This window comes from Xenia sp. Carnegie-2017, unplaced genomic scaffold (genome assembly GCF_021976095.1).
Source record: "Xenia sp. Carnegie-2017 unplaced genomic scaffold, XeniaSp_v1 HiC_scaffold_1, whole genome shotgun sequence".
Classification (NCBI taxonomy): Eukaryota; Metazoa; Cnidaria; class Anthozoa; order Malacalcyonacea; family Xeniidae; genus Xenia; species Xenia sp. Carnegie-2017.
Window position 1 is genome coordinate 2,340,327 of NW_025813402.1, and position 18,946 is coordinate 2,359,272.

General features: G+C 31.7%; 2 protein-coding genes and 1 long non-coding RNA gene across 3 annotated transcripts; 2 read left to right on the top strand and 1 right to left on the bottom strand.

Moving 5' to 3' along the window:
* The first annotated feature begins 42 nt into the window (after positions 1 to 42).
* LOC124443407 (mesoderm induction early response protein 1-like) lies at positions 43 to 5,959 on the top strand. The gene is made up of 13 exons (XM_046993895.1): positions 43 to 132; positions 366 to 396; positions 486 to 616; positions 1,258 to 1,552; positions 2,938 to 3,020; positions 3,297 to 3,366; positions 3,806 to 3,862; positions 3,946 to 4,025; positions 4,148 to 4,229; positions 4,385 to 4,429; positions 4,498 to 4,544; positions 4,611 to 4,735; positions 4,820 to 5,959. The coding sequence occupies exons 1-13, from the start codon at positions 112 to 114 to the stop codon at positions 5,307 to 5,309; spliced, it is 1,557 nt and encodes a 518-aa protein (XP_046849851.1). The 5' UTR covers positions 43 to 111; the 3' UTR covers positions 5,310 to 5,959.
* Positions 5,960 to 6,602: 643 nt separating this feature from the next.
* On the bottom strand, positions 6,603 to 7,225 carry LOC124439348. The gene is made up of 2 exons (XR_006946342.1): positions 7,138 to 7,225; positions 6,603 to 7,024 (listed from the first exon to the last, which is right to left on the bottom strand). It is a non-coding gene; the product is annotated as an uncharacterized LOC124439348 (long non-coding RNA).
* Positions 7,226 to 7,264: 39 nt separating this feature from the next.
* On the top strand, positions 7,265 to 17,741 carry LOC124441394 (dynein axonemal intermediate chain 4-like). The gene is made up of 25 exons (XM_046991863.1): positions 7,265 to 7,397; positions 8,004 to 8,160; positions 8,346 to 8,413; positions 8,571 to 8,619; positions 8,932 to 8,999; positions 9,234 to 9,343; positions 9,615 to 9,676; positions 9,958 to 10,077; positions 10,212 to 10,319; positions 11,448 to 11,517; positions 11,635 to 11,769; positions 11,895 to 12,010; positions 12,658 to 12,764; positions 13,333 to 13,489; positions 13,765 to 13,851; positions 14,293 to 14,370; positions 14,513 to 14,586; positions 14,868 to 15,022; positions 15,662 to 15,797; positions 15,969 to 16,056; positions 16,326 to 16,454; positions 16,715 to 16,812; positions 16,895 to 16,970; positions 17,258 to 17,332; positions 17,465 to 17,741. The coding sequence occupies exons 1-25, from the start codon at positions 7,363 to 7,365 to the stop codon at positions 17,525 to 17,527; spliced, it is 2,421 nt and encodes an 806-aa protein (XP_046847819.1). The 5' UTR covers positions 7,265 to 7,362; the 3' UTR covers positions 17,528 to 17,741.
* Positions 17,742 to 18,946: the final 1,205 nt, after the last annotated feature.

The following is an 18,946-nucleotide window of genomic DNA, read 5'->3' on the forward strand; positions in this document are numbered from 1 at the left end:
GTGCCGTAGATGTACGTCAATATGCGGTAGCGGTCGTTTCCGAGCATTTAATTTGACAGAATGTGAGAAAATTGTGAAAATAAGAGAAAATGTCATTCATGAGCCTTCAAAATGGCGGAAACGAAAGATGAGGTAAGAGAGTTGAACATTTCATGTTTATTGTGGAAATTTTATCTCTTCTTCTATTGGAAAAATTTGCATAGAATCATCACGAAAGGATTATCATAAAAAATGTTTTGATTAATTTTTTTTCTCATCTGTTTTGAAAAATGGAAAATTAGTGAAATGTTTTGGAATTTATATTGTTATTTGTTTCGCAAAGTGATAATATTTAAATTTGATTTATGGGATTTTTTTATATGCAGTCGGCGTCTGAAAATATTTTAGCCAACAAAGGTAAGATATGAATGAGTGAATGTTGTTTAAAATGCTAAAATCTTAGCTGGAAAATTTTCGAGAAAACGTTTTCAAACCATGAATTTTAGTTGCTATAAATGAACGGGATTTTGAGCCTTTACCTGAACAAGAAGTTGATGATGAGGCTACAATTGATGAAGAAGAAACCTTAGAAGCAGGAGAAGGATTTAATCAAAATGAAATTAATGATCTGCAAAAGGTAAAAAATTTTTCACAATGTAATTTCACCGTTCTTGATAACGTTAATTTTGTTTTATATTTTATGACATTACCATCTTGCATGAAACATCTTTCGTATTGTTGGTATTTCTTTAGATGCAAGCATATGGCAAATTTTATGTTGTTTTCATTTATGTTATAAAAAAACCATAATCTTGGAATAAATAAACCATGACTTTTGACATGAACTTTGTTTGTAGATTTCAAAACAAAGTTATGCTGAATGAAATGAACTTTTGTAAATGATTGGTTGTCTGTTTTTATTATTTAGTAGCTTATATATGTTATTTGCGGGAGGTCCGTGTAGAAAAAATATTTTCACAAAGTCTCAAAGGTGGGCAAAGGCAAAGAGATGCTTTGAGACCTAGTGAAAATATATTTCAAGCATGAACTGACCTAAATGGTAAATAACATAGTTATTTTTGATTTTAACTATGAAGAAATTCACGTTGTTCAATGGTCAATGCGAAAAAAATCACCACTAACAGACCATAGACAATAGACATTTTTTATTTTTAAATGAAGCATGGTTGCTCTAATGGTTGAAGTTGTACGTATGTACAAGTATTGTACTGAATGTGAAGCAAGGAAGTATATATAATATTCAATATTTTTGTTTAGGATGCAGAAGTTCCTATTGAAGATCTTCTTGCTCTTTATTACACTCCTACTGATGAAGAAAGTGATAATGTTAAATTGGAAGATATTCAACCAGAACCATTGATTCATTATGATAATGATGATTGTGACGATGATGATGAGGAAGAAGATGATGATGATGGTGATGATGATTTAAAACATAATGGAAATTCTTCTCAAGTTGATATTCCTCAAGATATAGCACAGTCCCCACATTCTTCAACTTTACCTAACTGTAATGTAAATCCTCTAGAAAATCAAAGAATAACAAGAGGATGTAAGAAATGTTTTATTATTCTAACCAAATGACATATGAATGACCTTTTTTTAACATTTTGGTTGATGAAGTGAAAGCAACATTTTGGTCTTGTTCTAAATCATGTAAATGTTATGACATCATTGTTACCATAAATGTTGTTAAACTAGTCAGACTATGTTGTAAATGTTATGACATCATTGTTACCACAAATGTTGTTAAACTAGTCAGACTATGTTGTAAATGTTATGACATCATTGTTACCATAAATGTTGTTAAACTAGTCAGACTATGTTGTAAATGTTATGACATCATTGTTACCATAAATGTTGTTAAACTGGTCAGACTATGTTGTAAATGTTATGACATCATTGTTACCATAAATGTTGTTAAACTAGTCAGACTGTTGTAAATGTTACGACATCATTGTTACCATAAATGTTGTTAAACTGGTCAGATTGTGTTGTAAATGTTATGACATCATTGTTACCATAAATGTTGTTAAACTGGTCAGATTGTGTTGTAAATGTTATGACATTGTTACCATAAATGTTGTTAAACTAGTCAGACTATGTTGTAAATGTTATGACATCATTGTTACCATAAATGTTGTTAAACTAGTCAGACTATGTTGTAAATGTTATGACATCATTGTTACCACAAATGGTGTTAAACTAGTCAGACTATGTTGTAAATGTTATGACATCATTGTTACCACAAATGTTGTTAAACTGGTCAGACTATGTTGTAAATGTTATGACATCATTGTTACCATAAATGTTGTTAAACTAGTCAGACTATGTTGTAAATGTTATGACATCATTGTTACCATAAATGTTGTTAAACTAGTCAGACTATGTTGTAAATGTTATGACATCATTGTTACCACAAATGTTGTTAAACTGGTCAGACTATGTTGTAAATGTTATGACATCATTGTTACCATAAATGTTGTTAAACTAGTCAGACTATGTTGTAAATCTTATGACATCATTGTTACCATAAATGTTGTTAAACTAGTCAGACTATGTTGTAAATGTTATGACATCATTGTTACCACAAATGTTGTTAAACTAGTCAGACTATGTTGTAAATGTTATGACAACATTGTTACCATAAATGTTGTTAAACTTGTCAGATTGTGTTGTAAATGTTATGACATTGTTACCATAAATGTTGTTAAACTAGTCAGACTATGTTGTAAATGTTATGACATCATTGTTACCATAAATGTTGTTAAACTAGTCAGACTATGTTGTAAATGTTATGACATCATTGTTACCATAACTGTTGTTAAACTAGTCAGACTATGTTGTAAATGTTATGACAACATGATATTACAACATTTTCACAAGAGAATGATATATATGTATGTTTATGTGTTTTAATTTTTTATATTCTTATAGTGGCTGCTGCCTACCAATATTTTCCTGATTCTGACTCCTCATCTTCCGATGAAGATTATTCACCTGCTGAAGACTGGAAAAAAGTATTTTATTGTATTATTGTTGTGTTTAATTTCTTTCAAAGTAATTGCTTACAAATTCTCGTCATTTCATGTTGCTTATTTCACCCAAATAAGTACACTGTATTTTTATCTATGTGTTTGCAATTATAATTGTTTTTTTTGGTAACAATGTTAACTATTTTTATAAAAAGATGATAGTATTTAACAAATGAAATTATAATTTATCTAAACTAAATTTGCAAAACAAACATGTTGGAATTTGTAAAACTGTCCTTATTTGGAGAATTGATTTTATAGGAAATTCACGTTGGTCCTGAACATCAAGCTATTGTTCCTGAGACAACTTGCCCTCATAAAAATGAAAAAGGTGAATTTTGTACTAACCAATATTTCATTGTCTGTCTTTACTAACATGATGTAGCAATTATGCAAGTTTATACGTACCATGCACTCTTTAAATCATTACAAAGTATGATTTATTTCTTCACCTGTGCTATGTAAACCCTAAATCATTACAAAGTATGATTTATTTCTTCACCTGTGCTATGTAAACCCAAAATCATTACAAAGTATGATTTATTTCTTCACCTGTGCTATGTAAACCCTAAATCATTACAAAGTATGATTTATTTCTTCACCTGTGCTATGTAAACCCTAAATCATTACAAGGTATCATTTCTGTAGAAATTGTTTTTAAATTGAGTAAACAACGAGCAAACTTTAACAGCTGACTACGACAATGCGTTGATATTTATTTTTTATTGGAGCAAGTCCTAATATGTTACATGCATGATATTATTTCACAGATGACAAATACAACAGTAAATGTTTATGGAGCCCTAAAGGAATATCCCAACACAAATGTATGTACAAAAATTGAATGATTAAATATATGTTATCTTGAATATTTGTATCATGTATGATGTAATCTATGTTATTTGTGTAGTACAAAAATATATGGATACAGTTTGTGGGTCTGGTTGGGATGGTGGTACTACTGCTATTAGTAAAGGTGATGACGAACAGGTACATTAAACTTTTATATATTCAATTACAAATATTTCTTTTATTTTAACTTTGATTATAAATCATTTTGTTTACATGTTGATGATTAAACAACGTCAAATGACCATTTATTGATTTTCTAGGCACTATATGTACTTTTACAGTGCAATTACGATTGTGACGAAGCTTTGAAGAAATTTAAATCACAAACACCTCCCGCTCAAGGTACGTATGTAAAGTTTTTTTTCCTTTAGATTCTGTAGCTATGTATTATTTAAATTTATTTTATAAATACTTAATTTAGCGGTTGTTTTATTGAACGATGCATAAAACGCTGACTTTTGCCCCATTATTGTTTTATTTTTTTCCACATTTTGCAGCAATGACATTCTGGTCTGAAGAAGAGTGTCGTAATTTTGAACTGGGTTAGTAGTTGTTTTGCATTTGCGTTCATTAAATGGAAATTGGAAAAAAAATGTTGGTCTACGTTTAGGATTAAGACAGTTTGGGAAAGATTTTATCTCCATTCAACAATCTAAGGTAAACTTATATGAAAGAAATGTTCAATGCAAAACTACTCTAAATGTTTTCTTCATATGTTTGAAGATACCTGGTCGAACAGTTGGAGATATTGTACAGTTTTATTATTTGTGGAAAAAGACAGAAAGACACGATGCATTTTCTTGTCAGCTACGAAGCAAAAAGAAATATGCGTTTTATCCAGGAATTACGTATGAACTTTATTTATACTTATATTGTCAGTAAAAGAAGTCTTGTTTCCTTTTATTTCATATCCGTATTTTGTTTTGTTATAGTGACTATATGGATCGATTTTTTGATGAAAATGAATGTGCTGCATCCAGTTGTACAGCCAGTCCAGATCGTCTCCAGATTTCACAATCAATCAATGAGGAAAGCGTAAAGAGATCACATGATGATGACAATTCTTCGCAGTCTTCATCTCAAATACATCCTCAATACGTACAAACCCCAGTGATTGTCAGCCAAGAACCTCCTGCAAAAAAGCCCAATCTCACTCAACCACTCGGTATTCAAAATGGTCCTCCACCTTTGAAATCACGTGATTCGTTACAAGTTCCTCACGTAGTAAGCCACGTGACACATAGTGTTGTCATGACAGCGAATTATATGACCAGCCCGGTTACAAATCATGTTTTACACGCATCAAACCTTTCCAACTCAGCTGGAGGTCTTCATTATTCTCTGTTAGATGGTCAACATGTTAATGCCATGCAGTCTATTGAGTCTGGCAATAACTATCCACGTCTTACTCAAAACAGCTGAATTTCAATGTTTTTATTGCTTGACCACTTTGGCTGGTTCAAAGAATTAATCATGGCTGGCACATGACTATAGATGCAGCAAAGATTTAGTGTATGTTCTTAAGATGAAAGCTGGTTGAATATATAGATATTCATCTTTTGGCATTTGATGATAATCGTTTTATGTAAACAGATGTATTGATTTGTAAAGAATTTTACTTTGGTCGACAAAGTTTCTTTTCGTCTTGACGTAGACCGACAACACGTTATAGTCACGTGATTACTTTTGGAACAAAGTGAACCTAATGGAAGAAAGTGCTACTTAAACCGTCTGCTTTTTTAAACATTGAATAACGATCTTTTGATTTAAAAATGTTCCTTCAAATCACTGCACATCTGCAAGTGGTTTTACAGGATTTTCAATGTTTTGCATTAACGTTGATGTGAAGAGTTATAGATTGTGTATATATAAAACATAACATAGATTTGTCATTTTTTGACACACTTTTTGGGGTTCCTTACACGGTTTTTTTTGTAAATTATCGCATTGAGTAATACCAATGAATCTCGTTGGTCTATCTAGTCGTGAATATTTCCATGAAATTGAAAATTATTTTTCTTTTTAGTATTGGATTGCAGTGAAAATGGAATAAAATTTTCATAAAACTGTCATTTAAAATTTCTTGTTTCTCGCTGAAGACAAATAATTATGTGTTCATTTTCAATTATTAATTATATAAATATGCATATAAAATATATATAGGAAGTTTTTCGTTTATGATTTTTTTCCTTTATAGAGTGCTCAGTCTACATATGAGTAGAGCTATATATATTTATAGAAGAAAAAGTGATAACAGCACTTATCCCGACAATCCTGTTGGTGATCTCTCCACTTACCAAAATATTCTTTTATTAAAGCCCCTGATGAGTGAGCAATCACGAAACAGGCTTGTCTGGATAAAATTATAGTTGTTTTTATCTCTTTTTCTTTTTCCTTCACCATTGCACTATGGTGATAGCCGGGAGAGTAAAATATATACATATAAAATAAATTAATAGGAGAATATTCCTGGATAAAAAGCACTCAATATTAGTAGAGCGTTTGGCTCGTTTCAAACGTCGCATTTTATATGAGCCGAATACATTAAAAACAAAAGTAAATGAGATAAAATGCTTCATTATCTTTTGTTTTAAATGCATTCGGCTCATGTAAAATGCGACGTATGAAACAGGCATAAGATAAAATAAAATCGACAAGTTTTTGCTGTCGCTACTATAGGATTTTCACGCCATAGGGCTATTTTCAGGCAACGAACATCTTGAAATAATTGCTTTAATAGCGATTACTTACAAAACATTTACCTGATGCAGTAGTCTGCTTGAGGATGTTTTTACAATGTACACATTGCATAAATGATTACAATAAAAATGTTTGCAAAACTATGCTCTCATGCCTTCCCATAAACGAGTAAACATCTGAACCATGTCTTGAAACGCTAGGCTAACTCAACCATAGTTTTCTATAAATTTATCAATAACCAAGCTTTGATACTTCAATTATTATTGATGTGACAATAATGTCAACAATGTTTGTTTTGTGAGCCAAACGTCTTTTCTTAAATTTATTTCACTTTATATTTGATAAGTTACTTTTTAATGCTTCAAAAGTTCTTCTGCAACATAGTATCCAGCATATATGACACATAGCCACACCACAAACACATACACCAACAGGATCTAAAATAGTTATTTTTTATTAGTGAGTGAAAGCATATTGGCCATACTTTACGCAACAATAAAATTTAGGGTTTGGAACAAGTTATTAAGATTATACAAAGAAATTTTTTTACCAAATTAAGAACATTATAAACATAGTTTTTTCTCATTTTAAATGTCGATTTCCAATTCTACATTTCACAAATTTACTTGAAATTGTACCGAGTGCTTGAGGGGCCTGGAGATAGTTTACGTTGCCTAGGTAACACAACCAATGTGGTTGACGAAATGATGTAGTAATAAAATTTAGATTTTTGTTTGTTTTAAAATATTTACTGAAGTAAAGCAAAAACAAAAGTATGAATCGTTCAGACATGAAGAAGAAAACAAATATGTAAGTCACTGCCACTCTTCATTAAATGCAAATTGGATTTTATCTCCTTTATCAATTTGTTCAAGGACCACATATCTCCACTCTCCAGGGAGGATGGAGTTCGAATCCATGCATTTTACGTCCAATATCTCAGTTGTTCTGGCGTGCGATCTTATTTTCTGGTTTCGTACTTCTTCTAGTAATCAAAGAAACTTTTTTTAGCTTTTTCTGTGACATATCGAATAGATTTTTTTTAATATGGATTCAAAAAATAGTTGTATCATGCAGTGATTACTCATCACCTATCTATGGACTTTTTGCAAATATGTATTTTTTTGGCGTTGCTTGCCTACGTTGCACAGTGCAATGAAGTCTCTAACGTGGTGATTCATGTCAAATCTTTCAATAATTAGATAAATGTTATCTGTTAAAAGCATTGCTATTAAGCATGTTGAGTCCTTGACTGACTGACATACAAGATGACTGAGAGGCTGAGACTGAATCCTGAACATAGATAACTGTCTCATACATTTGTTTGTTAGTTATTGATGGTTTTTGTCTTTTGATTCCTTTTTAAATTATTACTTTGCTTTGTTGAGATATTTTGTCAATATTTTTTTATTACAGAAAGCAACAATTTAGTATTGCAAGAACAAGCAGCCATGGAATAAGTTTTGGTAGTCAACGAAGTCATAAAGGACGAGGCTCATACAGTAAATTAGGTGGAGCTTCTGGCAGTAAATGGAATGTTCATGAAAAAATGCATCAAAAGCAACCAATTGTGGTAATTATACTTATGTTTTAATTTCATTAATGTTTATAAAAACCATAAACTACAGTATATGTTCTTTTTAAGAGTCTTTTTACCATCAATAAACTTAACTGAAGCTTTCTTTTATTCATCAATCTGTTTTTATTATGACAATGTAAAGTGTTTACAGAAATCACTTTAAATGTTGGTTTTTGTAGGTTCTTGATGATATGGGAAATGATGTAACTCCTCAAAGTCTTTTAACTTTTGATATAAATACAGTGAAGTAAGCGGCAAAAAAATATTTGTGATCACAAAGTGTCAATCAAACATGAAATTTTGGTTCAAATAAGTAAAAATGTTACTTAATTCTTAGGGAATAAAACTTATTTATTGACATTTTGTCCTTTGTTTTCACAATGTATAATTTTGCATTTTTCGAGACGTGTCACTAGTAATAATGGTCTTTTTGGAAGCGAATCTATAGTTACGGTACGTGCCTTTTGCTTGGAGTTTTTTTATAGAAAGGCATGACTTATTTACTGACTACTTTGATCACTGTTGATTCTGGAGAAATTCTTGGTCAGGATCCTGTAGGATCTTGTAAGACTTTAGAGGATCCAAAATGTATAAGTCAACACAAGACTTTTGAGGAAGCTAAATGAGATTCTGTCTAGATCCTAAGCATGCAGTATCTATGCACAAAGTTTTCATCAGAGACACATTAAAAGATTTGTGAATTATGAAAGAATGCTTATAAAGTATTTATCACTCCATCTGTTTTTACTGCTGTAATATGTTTAGCCATCAGACCTGAGCCAATCAATTTATGCAGCCAGCAATGCAAGTTTCCTTGGAGGCTTTTCAGGAAGGTATGTGATTGGTTGAGAAAATTTTACACACGTGACATCAGTACAGTTGCGTCACAGGTTGCGTTGTTATTTTTGTCGAGAAATAAAATCATTTTTGGTTTGTTAAAAAATTTGATTTACTTTGACACATTGATTTTTTCATGAGCAAAAAATTGTGTCGAACAAGTGGTGACGTTATATAACGCATCTTAAACATGTGAAAATATTAAAATGAAATTTATGGTTTTATAGCAGATCTGTGATGGGTAGTGTCACTGTATCTGGATGGTCATCTCCTGAAGTAATAAGTGAAGACTTACACACAGAAGCTAACAGCAAGATTGGTTATGACACAAGACTTGTTGGTACGTAATTTATCTTTTTGTCTAAAGAACTTTACATTGTCTTATAAACCTTAAGTTAACTTACAAATGTTTTCAATGTTTTACTGTGTTTCTTTAAATATGTATCTTTTACTGTATTATTTTTATTTAAACATTGTTCTCCTGGTATCTGCCATGTCTTTATTTCCTTGATAAAGACCACAAGTGCATCTATATTTTTTCAAAAACCTGCTATTGATCTTAAACTTCGATGTTTAACTTTCATTTATAAATACAAAAACGTTTTTCTTAGAAATTGAAAGAAGATATTCTCATATAAAGGAAGACCTTACTACATTTGACCTAGACCAAATGGTATTAGATAAATATAATCTATTCCTACTGTTCGAATACGTGCGCGATTCGCTAATATTTAAATTGCTGTATAATCCCCCAGATCTATATTATTGTACCATTGCCACAATGCAATTAATTTATAAATGGTTCTTAAATTATCATTTTTCATGTTTAAATATTTCCATATTTACTTTCTCCATTCGTTTTGTTTTCATTTAGACAATCTTGACCATGTTTTGTTTCTTCCTTTTTCAGAAGACATTCATCGTTAATTTCATTTTTATATTTTTCAAAAACAGGTACATTTGTATCTAGATGAAACAGACACTATATGGTTGTTAGATATTCCTGGAACTAGTGTTAATGATGAAAGTGATATTGCGACAACTGTTAAAGATTTAAATAAACGCTATACTGAGGTATTTGATTATCTTATATCGTACTTCTCCATCTTTAATAAAATGTTAACTTTAACAATATTGTTTTTTCATGTTTCTTTCACCTATATCTATTTCAACATGCATGCAAGACAATAAATTTTATGCTTTTCAAGGTTTTAAAAACTCGCCCTGGAAATGATAGTTTTGTTGAGCGTGGAATGCAGACATTTAATAATGACGTGAAGAACAAAGAAATTCAAACATTACCTATTTTAAAAAGTGTAAGTCGAAATTTTTCACTTGCTATCATGTTAATGTTATCTAAGAGAGATTAATACTCTTTTAAAAAGTTAAAATATATGTTTTGGTCTTTCTGTTTTCATTTACGTCCTCATTTGTAAAATACGGTCTAACTTACGAGAGGTTTTGAGAACTGATATTTTTTTACGTAGCAAGGACCAGTGTCTGCTTACGTTATATGTGTCCTCTTACTGAAGAAGTGTTCGTAAATAGAGTGTGATCTACTTTTCAGGATAATGAAAACATGTCTTTTTGATCAAACTGTTGAAAGGTTATAATAGATGAGACGAGTTTTAACGACGAATCTCAGCTACTGTTGTGAAGCTATTCTAATCATGCCATGTTTACTGTTGTCGAACTGACGTAACCCTTCCCATCATGCCATGTTTACTGTTGTCGAACTGACGTAACCCTTCCCATCATGCCATGTTTACTGTTGTCAAACTGACGTAACCCTTCCCATCATGCCATGTTTACTGTTGTCGAACTGACGTAACCCTTCCCATCATGCCATGTTTACTGTTGTCGAACTGACGTAACCCTTCCCATCATGCCATGTTTACTGTTGTCGAACTGACGTAACCCTTCCCATCATGCCATGTTTACTGTTGTCAAACTGACGTAACCCTTCCCATCATGCCATGTTTACTGTTGTCAAACTGACGTAACCCTTCCCATCATGCCATGTTTACTGTTGTCGAACTGACGTAACCCTTCCCATCATGCCATGTTTACTGTTGTCAAACTGACGTAACCCTTCCCATCATGCCATGTTTACTGTTGTCAAACTGACGTAACCCTTCCCATCATGCCATGTTTACTGTTGTCAAACTGACGTAACCCTTCCCATCATGCCATGTTTACTGTTGTCAAATTGACGTAACCCTTCCCATCATGCCATGTTTACTGTTGTCAAACTGACGTAACCCTTCCCATCATGCCATGTTTACTGTTGTCAAACTGACGTAACCCTTCCCATCATGCCATGTTTACTGTTGTCAAATTGACGTAACCCTTCCCATCATGCCATGTTTACTGTTGTCAAACTGACGTAACTCTTCCCATCATGCCATGTTTACTGTTGTCAAGCTGACATTCCGTTGTTTCAGGATGTTGCGTGCATGGCAACATCATGGGATATGTATGACGTGTATAGTGAACTATTCAATGAAAATCAAGGTATTTATATGATATTATGACTATCTTATATGAAGTACGTGACCTAAAATAACTAGTATGGATCCACTGCTGAAAAAATATTGTTGATTTTTTAATTTTTTCATTTTAATGATGTAGAAGACAATGTCGAAGATCACGTGAGTCTTAGTCGACCAACCAGTGCTGAGAAAAATGTTGTAACTGACTTCGACGACGAAACTGCGTCACCTGCCGTTCAGACAGGCAGTGCTTTCTCTGGAAGCATGCTCAGTGGTAAAGCATGTACATTTGAGTAAACAATAACTGAAGATTTATTTATGAATAATAAAGATAGGGTCACGTGTCATGATGTGACGTTGATAATGAATATAATTATGATGTAATTTTTATTTTACCAGGTAGTCAAGTTAGTATATTAACAAAACTATCTGAAGACGAGGCTTTGAGTAAGGATGAGAAAAATAAAGAAGTGGAAAATGACGTTATTAATGATCCTAATCATCCTATACTTCAGGTACTTGTATATCAATGATCCTAATCCTATGCTTTCGCTAGTTTTATATCAATGATCCTAATCATCCTATACTTCAGGTAGTTATATATCAATGATCCTAATCATCCTATACTTTCGGTAGTTATATATCAATGATCCTAATCATCCTATACCTTCGATAGTTATATATCAATGATCCTAATCATCCTATACTTTCGGTGGTTATATATTAATGATCCTAATCATCCTATACTTTCGGTAGTTATATATCAATGATCCTAATCATCCTATACTTTCGGTGGTTATATATCAATGATCCTAATCATCCTATACTTTTGGTAGTTATATAATAATTTCTTTCTGAAAATAAATATTGGTGAATGATTTTGAAAATCCACATGTTTTGGTCGTGTTAAGTATATTTCAAATCATCATGAATAATTTATTGAAAAATCAATTGTTTTTACCCTGACTGATCACAAAAGACTTTACGTAACATGAAAAAATTGAATATTCTCTGCTCAAAGTATACCCATAGTTGTATGAACAGCGTTCTCGCCTGTAAATTAAATAATTTAAACAGTAGTTCTGCAGTGATGCTCTTAACGTTTTACTAAATAAGTTCATTAAGGCATCTCATTCAACAGTCAACATTTTCATTTTTGTAGTGTAAAGCCTTGAAGAATGATTTGTTTACAATGGAAAGAATTATTTCATTAAATACCTTCCAAGACCGTCAAGCACGTTATCGTGGTCTACAGCTTATTTCACGTATGTTTCTAACTATCGCTTTTAATTTTTTGTTTTATTTTAAAAAGAAAACAATACTGCCGATACCGTGCTACGTCATGCAAAACATACAACAACTTATTACAACATCATGCAACGTCGTACAACATTGTGTTACATCATACAATAACAATCAAAATCGTGTAACATGTAATATCGTGTAACATGTAACATCGTGTAACATGTAACATCGTGCAACATGTAACATCGTGTAACATGTAACATCATGCAACATGTAACATCGTGTACATATCGTGTAACATGTAACATCGTGTAACATGTGACATCGTGCAACATGTAACATCGTGTAACATGTAATATCGTGTAACATGTAACATCGTGTAACATGTAACATCGTGCAACATGTAACATCGTGTAACATGTAACATCATGCAACATGTAACATCGTGTAACATGTAACATCGTGTAACATGTAACATCGTGTAACATGTAATATCATGTAACAGCATCAAGCAACGCATAATTTTATCATGAGAAATAAATGATAATTACTGTTTATCTTATTCCTTTTACGATTATAGTATTTCAAACAGAAAAAATGATGTGTTGGAAAGTGATTTGGAAAAAGTTTCTTCACCAAGTGCCAGCCTTAGTGATCTCAGTCCAAACCTAGATAAATTATGGACATACGCTTGTTCAATAACGAAAGGCAGAAATGTTAGTTGTATGGCGTGGAATCCTCGAAATCCGGTAGGTAATGTTGTTATGTAGTTATTATTTATTCTTACCTGTTATATTGTATCAATATGTAACACCCTTCATACCTAACTAAGGAAAGAATTTGATGTTATGTACGTAGTAGCTTTACAAACCTTGTTATCACGTTATTGAACAGTACCTTCAAGAAAACTTTGTTGCTACTGACAAAAAACTTTAATTGTAGTTTTATAACAGTTAAAAATAACTTTAATTACATGATATGTGCTTCTATACTTATTATGTTTGTATGTGTTTCTTATTTTCAGGACATTTTGGCTGTTGCATATGGAGAGTTTAATTTTTCAAATCAAAAAAACGGAATTGCATGTTGTTGGTCGTTAAAAAATCCAGAGGTAAACATTGGAATAAAATATTTTTATTATGTATGTTTCTTGATATGTGTTGAAACATTTAGGATATGAGTAGACCTACAGTACGCGATATGAATCATGTAGAATAAGAGTAGACCTACAGTACACGATATGAAGCATGTAGGATACGAGTAGACCTACAGTACACAATGTGAAACATGTAGGATATGAGTAGACCTACAGTACACAATGTGAAACATGTAGGATATGAGTAGACCTACAGTACACAATGTGAAACATGTAGGATATGAGTAGACCTACAGTACACAATGTTAAACATGTAGGATATGAGTAGACCTACAGTACACAATGTGAAACATGTAGACATGTGTGGACCTAAATTGATACAGTCAGTTATACTGCTAATGATCATTTCAAAGTGGAATTATTTTATTTTTACTTTAACATTATCAATGTTTCTAGTATCCTGAAAGAGTGTATCATTTTGAAAGTGGTGTTATGACACTATCATTTTCTCGACTACAACCAAATTTACTTGCAGTATGTTCACTTTACATTTTCTTTAATCAATACTTTATGTGAGCTTTATAAATCCATCAATTTATACTTATTGTTGATTGTATGTATAAATTTTAATTTTAATTTTTTTACTTGTTTCATTGTTGTTCATGTTTTTATGTAGTTTGGTTTATACGATGGCACCATTGCAATTTACAATGTCCAAATTGTTACAGACTCTCCTGTTCTTGATAGTCTGTAAGGATTATAAATTTATAGCTACCATAGAGTTGAATGTCACAAATTTCTTTTATTTCTGTTCTGCGAAAGTTTTCGATAAATTCTTTTGTTTTTCAAAGTTTAATTTTAGAAAATTTGAAAGTTTAATTTCAGATTAATGAAAGACTCCAAAATTGTTGAAAGTACTTGGTTTTATTTTTGCAGTTTGCTATTGTGATGTTTGCTGTGTGTTTTAAAAATATTAAAATACTTTTTAATATGTTTCCTGTATATATGCAAGACCTATGTGTTAAATTTAGTGAAAGTGAGGGCAAGCATATCGCTCCAGTTTGGCATTTAAAATGGATCGTGCGAGATCAGAATAATGACAACGACAAAGACGAAATACTTGTTTCTGTAGCTGCAGATGGTCGGGTAACAAATTGGTCTATAAGAAAAGGTTTTGAATGTTCAGGTAAAAAAATGAAATTGAAATTATACCACTTCGTAGGCTTGTTTTGTTTAATCGCACTGGTTGGTCAGAAAACCATGTTGTAGCTACTGATTGGTCAGAATACCATGTTGTAACTACTGGTTGGTCAGGATAGCATGTTGTAACTACTGGTTGGTCAGGATACCATGTTGTAACTACTGGTTGGTCAGGATACCATGTTGTAACTACTGATTGGTCAGAATACCATGTTGTAACTACTGGTTGGTCAGAATACCATGTTGTAACTACTGGTTGGTCAGAATACCATGTTGTAACTACTGGTTGGTCAGAATACCATGTTGTAACTACTGGTTGGTCAGGATACCATGTTGTAACTACTGGTTTGTCAGGATACCATGTTGTAACTACTGATTCGTCAGAATACCATGTTGTAACTACTGGTTGGTCAGAATACCATGTTGTAACTACTGGTTGGTCAGGATACCATGTTGTAACTACTGGTTGGTCAGGATACCATGTTGTAACTACTGATTGGTCAGAATACCATGTTGTAACTACTGGTTGGTCAGAATACCATGTTGTAACTACATGTTGTAAATACTTTTTGATAAAAATACCATGTATTAACCAGAATGATCTATGTTTTCAATGTTTTTTTAGACCTGATGAAATTAAAACGCATTAATGTACAACGACAGCGAAAGAAATCTGCTGCTCATCATAAAAAATCTGATGCTTTAATATCACGTTTTGCTGCTGGATTTTGTTTCGACTTTCACCCAATTGAGAGAAACATGTAAGAATGAAATCATTGGTACTTGTGTGGTGTGTTTTGATCAACTAGGTACATCATTAATACTGAACATTTGATCGTTTTATGTTTCTGTGGGTATTTTGTAATCAACTAGGTACATCATTAGTACTGAACATTTTATTTTTAATGTTTCTTATTTTGTAATCAACTTAGGTACATCATTGGTACTGAAGAAGGTCATATTCACAAATGTTCTTGTTCTTATAATGAACAATATCTTCAATCATATGTCGGTCATACGGTCAGTTTACTTTCGCTCTAGATAAAAATTTGTTCTTTTTTTTTCCACAATATAATTTATTGTTAACCCACTCATTGTCAAACCATTCTTCTCATAAAATTTTTTAATCCCCCTACCCAACCTAAAAACAGCTGAGCTTGAAGGAAAGAAAAAGCTCAAACTTCCATGAACTCGTTTTACAGTAAACTTGACAACAGTTGAAGTTTGAAATTTCTTTTGCTAACTGCATTTCTTTTGTTCACTCTTTTTTTGTACATTATATTTTCTAGGGTCCAGTTTACCAATTAAAATGGTCACCATTTTTGTCTGACGTTTTCCTCAGTTGCAGTGCTGACTGGAGTGTAAAACTTTGGCATCAAGATTCAGCTTCGCCTATTTACAGTTTTAATTCAATTACGGTATTCAAGTTTTAATTTCTTCGTAAGAAAAATTGCATTACTAATGCTCAGGCTACGATTCAAACGTTGATTTTAAGATTTAATTCCATGTTAAAATCTCAATAAGCAAACATAGATATTTTATATTGCAACTGAAGTCAATCCTTTTGCACTGAAGATTTAACAATTTTATACCGGAGCTTTAAAAAATCCATCGTTTGATTTAAACGTGTGTCATTTCTTTTGATATTATTCAACATCGTGGTATTTCTGTTTTGTAGAATTCAGTAAATAGTATATGTTGGTCTCCTAGATCGTCTACAGTTTTTGGTTGTGTTCATGAAGAAACAATTGAAGTTTGGGATATGCGACAGAGCACGTCAGTTTAGATTTTGAATGTTCCAAATGTTTTAATCAACTCAGAATTCCTAATTACCATCATATTTTGAAAACAATTGTAGTTTGGATCCATTGATCATCAAGACACCATTAAATGAAGTTAAATTTTCTTCAATTACTTTTTCTATAAATTCCAACGTAAGTTGTTAGATAAGTGTAATTGAAAGAAAAGCTCTTTTCTTTTTCATTTTAGTTTTATAACTCTTTTTTTTTGACAAAGGAATGAATACTTCATGTATGCTATTTCTTCATCTCTTTCTTTTTTATTATATAACGCATCGTCATTCGTTCTTATTGATTTTCATTAGGCTGTTGAACAAAATGATGAGGACATCTTTCGCTTTATATTATTTGTTTTAAATTTTTAAATTAATTCAGAAGGAAAACTATGAACTAATTATTCTTCAAATTTTTTTCTTATTTAGAGTATTCTGGTCGGTGATTCTGATGGTCAGATAAATATTTATTTACTTTCTGGGATTAAAAATGCGTTTACTGAGGTAAATGTTTACACTACGTAGAACATTTTCTTCGTGTTCTTCACATAATTTTTTGAGTAAAAATATTGTTAGCTTTTTAAACATTCAAAGCACTTCCATCTCTACTTTTCAAATTTCCGTTTTTCTGCACAGGAAAATGATCTTGCCTCAATCATTAGACCCAATGTGGCCAAACAAATTACTCCACGTCGTTAGATTTTTTAAAAAACGTTTTATTTATTATGTTTCTTGTTAAATATATCATTGATTTAAGTACATGTATTGTTATTGAAAAATTTTCTGTTTTTAAATGATTTTGCAAATTGCTTCAAATGTTACATTTACTGTATGGAATATCTCATGTAAATAACTTTAACATTTTACTAGAAATTATTATAAATGACTTTTTTCTGGCTTTTCCAACATTTTACTCCTTCCCCCACATTATTTCTTCTTTGCGATTATGTTCCCCCTTCCTCAGTGTAAATCTCCCCTCAAAAAAAGGCTATGGTAATAACTATTATTATTATTTCCATAATTTCGTAGCTGCACGATTGAAATCAGACATATAACGAAGACGACAACTTTTTTTAATTTTGTAATGCATACATGTTTGGGCGAAAATATGCCATCTTTAGTGCAGTATAACGAATGAAATACTTACATACAGTTAATTTATAATGACATGTGATATATCAAGCAAAGCTGATGTTTAAATTATTAAAAAATGCAGGACCAAACTCACGTACTAGATAGTTTACGTATAGAAAAGACATCACTGATTACAATCTACGCAATATTACAAGTTGTCTGAATATTCCTATGCCTAGTACTAACTCCTTGAAGAAAAGCTTTGCGTATGATGGGGCTTCTGTTTGGAATTCAATTCCAGCAGAAATCAAAAATAGCAAAAGTGTATCACTTTTTCAAAAGAAAATTGCTGCTTGCATTTTATGATTTGGTTTAACATGTAACTAATTGAGTAAACTAAACTCTGTAAATATTTAAACTTATCTTTCTCTTCTATAGTTATTTTAATTCTTAGTAAATTTTGTAATCGCTTTTGAACAAAAGCACGCCCATCTTGGAAATCAACCCCAGTTGACGAGGCCAGCGTGTCAAAATAAAGATTTTCGTTCTTCATTCATTCATTCATTCATTCATTCATTCATTCATTCATTCATTCATTCATTCATTCATTCATTCATTCATTCATTCATTCATTCATTCATTCATTCATTCATTCATTCATTCATTCATTCATTCCATGGCAATAGTTACTCCACAACAACGTGCAGTAATCTACTTAGCTACATACGACTGTATGTTTCGGTTGTATTTCGATGGTAAAATTCTGTCTCAATTTTAACTAAATTTTGGAATGTTTCTATAAATATGGAAACTTTGAACACTAATGGCGATTGTGGTATTCGAAAGTACTCGATACAGTTAAAAACAGTATCAGGAAGTGACAGGTACAAGTGTTGAAGAATTTCGAATCACACGTGTGGCGTCACTGACGTGTTGCTACGGTTGCTACACCTACACGAATTTTTATCAACACCAACACGTGTTACTTGAATTTATGTATTTTTAGGCAATGGAAGAAAATGGAAGAAAAGCTGAGGTACGCAG

Coding starts and splice junctions, on each gene's coding strand:
- LOC124441394 (XM_046991863.1), top strand. CDS start 7,363: ATGAATCGTTCAGACATGAAGAAGAAAACAAATAT. Junction 11,770..11,894: donor CTCTGGAAGCATGCTCAGTG/GTAAAGCATGTA, acceptor TTATTTTACCAG/GTAGTCAAGTTAGTATATTA. Junction 14,371..14,512: donor TACAACCAAATTTACTTGCA/GTATGTTCACTT, acceptor GTTTTTATGTAG/TTTGGTTTATACGATGGCAC.
- LOC124443407 (XM_046993895.1), top strand. CDS start 112: ATGGCGGAAACGAAAGATGAG. Junction 617..1,257: donor AAATTAATGATCTGCAAAAG/GTAAAAAATTTT, acceptor ATTTTTGTTTAG/GATGCAGAAGTTCCTATTGA. Junction 4,230..4,384: donor ACAAACACCTCCCGCTCAAG/GTACGTATGTAA, acceptor CACATTTTGCAG/CAATGACATTCTGGTCTGAA.